Below are 4,742 nucleotides of genomic sequence, written 5' to 3'. Positions count from 1 at the left end.
AGGGAGCTCTGCGGACCATCGGGGAAGAGAAGGGGTGCTAAGGAGTGAAATTACTGCGAGCTTTGTGCATAGCTGCTGGCGCGCTACTTGTTACTCCGCTACTTCAGAGGACAGCAAGGAGGAGAGCGAGCGGGTCAAAGACTACTTCTCTTTTTATATTTCCATGATGTGACAGCTGTTTTATTGTTTGTTGCTTATAGCAGGGGTGCATAAACATAGGACATCGCTTTTAAAATAGGAAATTAACTGATGTGGACAAACTTTTAGGAATTGCCCTAGTTATGCTTATGAGCAAAAGTGAAAACGGACAGGCGTAGTAAAGTTTAACCGTTTTCAGTTTGCATTTCTTCTTATCACGATGGCCGAACAAGATAATGTCAGCGTTAGTGTTGACAGTGAGAGCAGCAACTTAAGCGTGCTCAGCTGGGAGCAAGTGCAACGCCTGGACAACATCCTCTCCGAGACCATCCCCATACACGGCCGCTGGAGCTTCCCGACCTTGGAGATGGAGCCGCGGCACATTGTCAAAACAGTGAGACGGCGGATGGAAGCGAAGCAAATTAACGTTCGAGAGGTCCGGCTAAACGGGTCGGCTGCCAGCCACGTTCTGCATGAGGACAGCGGTTTGGGGTACAAAGACCTTGACCTGATCTTCTGCGCCGAGCTGAAAGGTGAAGCGGAATTTAAGACTGTCAAGGATATTGTTTTAGACTGTCTCATGGATTTTTTGCCCGAAGGGGTGAACAAGGAGAAGATAACACCGCTAACTTTAAAGGTAAGCCGCGTATTGTCCGCCGTTTCTCTTTCCGTTTTAAACAGTGAGACCTTGACAGTCGTTCTTAAGGGTGATTTAACTCTTGAGAATGCGAGTTGTCATCACTACTGTATTGTTTATTTCATTGCCACTAGATTCTGCACAAAACAGTTGACCAGTATACATGCAGAGTGCTTTAAATCGCACTAATATATGTTTGTTGGTTGTAAAAATGTTGGTTTCTGCTGTAAAGAGGATTACACTAATCCAATTTAAAGCGGATCCACATTAATCAGTGGGTTCTCGGTTACCTCGATCGCATACGTAGGCAGGATAAGGTATTAGCCGCTCATTTTAGCGAATAAGGTCCCGTTTTGCGGATGCAACGAAAAATAAACCATTATTTTTCAACATCATGACTGCTTTATAAGCAGCTGGTTATATTCTTTTGAGTGTGTTTGCTTTAGATCTTGTCTGTCTCTGTCATTTCCCAGTGCATGTGTATTTGTCATTTGTTTACAATGTGCACAGATAAATACTGGATAAACTATATAATAAACTATGAGATAAAGTTTATGGTATGTGGAGTTGTGTTCTGTTTTAAGGGTATGGCACTTCAGATTTGGATTTTGCATTGTTAATGAGACTAAACTGTATTTTTTATTTGTGTGCGGCCCTGCTGTTTAGGAAGCGTATGTTCAGAAGATGGTGAAGGTCTGCAATGACTCCGATCGCTGGAGCCTCATCTCTCTGTCCAACAACAGCGGAAAGAACGTGGAGCTGAAGTTCGTGGACTCGCTGAGGCGGCAGTTTGAGTTCAGCGTGGACTCCTTCCAGATCAAGCTGGACTCGCTGCTGCTGTTCCACGAGTGCTCCGAGAACCCCATGTCGGCCACTTTCCACCCCACCATCATCGGCGAGAGCGTCTACGGCGACTTCAACACCGCCCTGGACCACCTCCGGCACAAGACCATCTGCACGCGCAACCCGGAGGAGATCCGGGGCGGCGGGCTGCTGAAGTACTGCCACCTGCTGGTGCGGGGGTTCCGCGCGGCCTCCGAGAGCGAGATGAAGTCGCTGCAGCGGTACATGTGCTCCCGCTTCTTCATCGACTTCCCCGACATCGGCGAGCAGCGGCGCAAGCTGGAGTCCTACCTGCAGAACCACTTTGTGGGCCTGGAGGAGCGCAAGTACGACTACCTGATGACGCTGCACGGCGTGGTGAATGAGAGCACCGTGTGCCTGATGGGCCACGAGCGGCGCCAGACGCTCAACCTCATCACCATGCTGGCGCTGCGCGTGCTGGCCGAGCAGAACGTCATCCCCAACGTGGCCAACGTCACCTGCTACTACCAGCCCGCCCCTTACGTGGCCGACTGCAACTTCAGCAACTACTACATCGCCCAGGTGCAGCCCGTCTTCGCCTGCCAGCAGCATACCTACGCGGCCTGGCTGCCCTGCAACTGAGCGACCGGCCGGTTGGCAATGGGATGGAGGATCCGCGCGCTGCGGGAGCTGAACCAGGTGGTGGTGGAACACCACTGGACACTCCACAATTCTGGTTTGAATAAAACCATGGAGATTTTCATATTCTGTCAAGGGCTTGATAGAAAGATTAAGGCACCTGGTTCTCAGCTCCAAAACGAGACTGTGAGCAGGCTGCAGATGAGCCTGCCCCCTTGGGGGAGGGAGAGACAGTCATAGACTCCACCCCCCCACCCCAACTGCGGCCACTCCTGTCCTGGCCAGGGGGTCCCCAGGGCCAGAGATTCAGAGGGTCACAGTTTCCAACCCCCCTCAAACCCACACTCTGTCTGGACTGAGAAGAGGGGAAGAGGCAGCGCAATCAACGCCACAAGAGATTGACTTTGACTATTTGCTTCTCACATTGAAAATGTCCATGCAGTCAGAATAAAGGGGCTGACAATGATCAGTGAATATGCTTCCACAAACGGTGGTAGGTCTAGGCCTCTGTCCCTCCCATGCAAAGAAGAAACCGCAGGAAGAAGAGGAGGAGGGAGGAGGAGGAGGAGGTTGGAATTAGGACAGAGGAGAGAGGGAGCTCTAATAGTGTTCCATCAAGGAAAATGTGACGTGTGCTGAATTTTACCAGAAACAATAATGAAAACGGGAGCTGACAGTGTTTACAAACCAAAGATTTTTTAATACCCAAGTATGGAAAAACAAAGACAGAATGCTGTATTTGTACACGTGAATGAAATGCATGTCTTAAGTGCCTAATGCCTACTTACTGGCATCATTTTCATAATCAGGGACACTAGAATATGGAACCCTAAAACTTGTGAATGTATGAGTGAAGTCCTGAGCTGTACAGATTGTCAGTGTACTTTCAAAATTAACCCTGTGGTCTCTGAAGTGGGCAGGGCTTTGAGAGCTGGTGAAACAGGATGTGTGAAAACTACCCTGTCAGATATGTAGAAATCTGCAGCAGTAAAAAAAAAAAATGCAAAACAAAACAGATGTGTTTCAGAGCAACTTAGCTTTGCTGAGGGCATAACACATAGCACATTTTTCCTCCTCTCTCCTTTTCGGTGCACTCCATTGCTGTGAAATAACCTGTAATTCATTTTGTAAGGAGGATGTGAAAAGAGAGGGAGGGAGAGGCGAGTGTTTCGGGTCAGCCGAGGGGGCAGTGTTTGCTCTTGCACCCTGGCAGGGAATTCTGCAGGCTCCACCGAAGGGCCCGTGTTTGCGCTTGACCTCCGTGTTGCGGTGCACACGCCTGTCTTTTATGCGCTCAGTGCTGGCCCAACATTACCTCAAGGTTGGCCCGGTGTTGACTGAGCGGCGGCCAAGCCTTGATTAATTAGGAGAGGGGAAGTGGAGCTTTCTGCAGGGTGTCGTAGCCAAGAGACAGAGGGAGGGAAGTCAGGCAAAGTAGGCCAGGTGAGAAGGGCAGGGCTGGGCAGATAGGCACAGCTGGTGAAGATAAAAGCTGGTCTAGTTAAATGGGCACGGTTGCTGTGAAGGGCTCGGCCTTTCCCCTGCAGATACCATCCTGAATTATCTCTCCATTGCTCTCACTCGCCATGATGGAGCACAGGGTTCTGTTCCGAATTACTGCACACCAGCCCGGCATGCAATACAGCGATTACCACACAGCACGAAGCACAGAGGGTACTTCTCACAAGCACAGTACAAAACACAGAAAGAGGATTCGCCCAAATATCTTCAAGTATGAGATGCATGGTTGCATGAAGAGCTGGTGGGAAAGGGAGAAATCTTCTTTATGGAAATTGTTTCACCAATGGAATTCAGACTCTATAGTTCATTCCTGTGGCCTATATATATATGTAATGAATTGTATGTGTGTGTTGTACATGTGTGTGTGTGTGTGTGTGTATATGTGTGTGTGTGTTTGTGGCTGAGGAAGGCTCCTGCACTCCCTACACCTGAGCGGTGCAGGGCAGGTATGCAGCCCGTAGGTGACGTGGATAACGTCGGCAGAATGTCAGGGTACAGACTGTCTATGGGAGGGCACCCTAACCATGGACCAGAGCTTGGTGTCTCAAGGGGATCCCTCTTGAGACAGTCGCCTAAATTCACACTTCCATCACCTCTTTCCACTCTATTATCCACTCAGTATACAGTCTTATTTTTCTATGTATTTTTGTACCTTTAGAGAATGTGCTTTGATCGTGACCTCCCACAGCAGAAGGCTGTGCAGTTGCTCACTCTGCATTTATTTTCTTAGATAGCAGGGGCTAAATGGTATTTTCTTACTGTTGTTGCTCTGTATGTATTTTTTTCTCAGCTTTATTCTGGTACTGAAAAAAAAAAGTGTTGGGAGGCAGTGGGCTGGGGTGTATTTCTATATTTGTAGGTGCTTGTTCCATACGTAACAAAGCATTGAATTCTGATGAATTTGCGCACTGCATATTGTTGATCGGAATTGTTTTGGGGAGAAGGAAAAACTTGTAACCTGTCACCTGTGGATCAAAGATCATTAAAAACTTAAGAACCATTT

At 48.5% G+C, this 4,742-nt stretch overlaps 1 protein-coding gene across 1 annotated transcript; it reads left to right on the top strand.

Moving 5' to 3' along the window:
- Positions 1-290: 290 nt before the first annotated feature.
- Positions 291-2,221, top strand: LOC118792641 (terminal nucleotidyltransferase 5A-like). Its single transcript, XM_036550533.1, has 2 exons — positions 291-775; positions 1,442-2,221. The coding sequence occupies exons 1-2, from the start codon at positions 359-361 to the stop codon at positions 2,219-2,221; spliced, it is 1,197 nt and encodes a 398-aa protein (XP_036406426.1). The 5' UTR covers positions 291-358.
- Positions 2,222-4,742: the final 2,521 nt, after the last annotated feature.

This window comes from Megalops cyprinoides, chromosome 17 (assembly GCF_013368585.1).
Source record: "Megalops cyprinoides isolate fMegCyp1 chromosome 17, fMegCyp1.pri, whole genome shotgun sequence".
Classification (NCBI taxonomy): domain Eukaryota; kingdom Metazoa; phylum Chordata; class Actinopteri; order Elopiformes; family Megalopidae; genus Megalops; species Megalops cyprinoides.
This window is presented reverse-complemented; position numbering and strand designations above follow the sequence as displayed.

Coding starts and splice junctions, on each gene's coding strand:
- LOC118792641 (XM_036550533.1), top strand. CDS start 359: ATGGCCGAACAAGATAATGTCAGCGTTAGTGTTGACAGTGAGAGCAGC. Junction 776..1,441: donor TAACACCGCTAACTTTAAAG/GTAAGCCGCGTA, acceptor CCTGCTGTTTAG/GAAGCGTATGTTCAGAAGAT.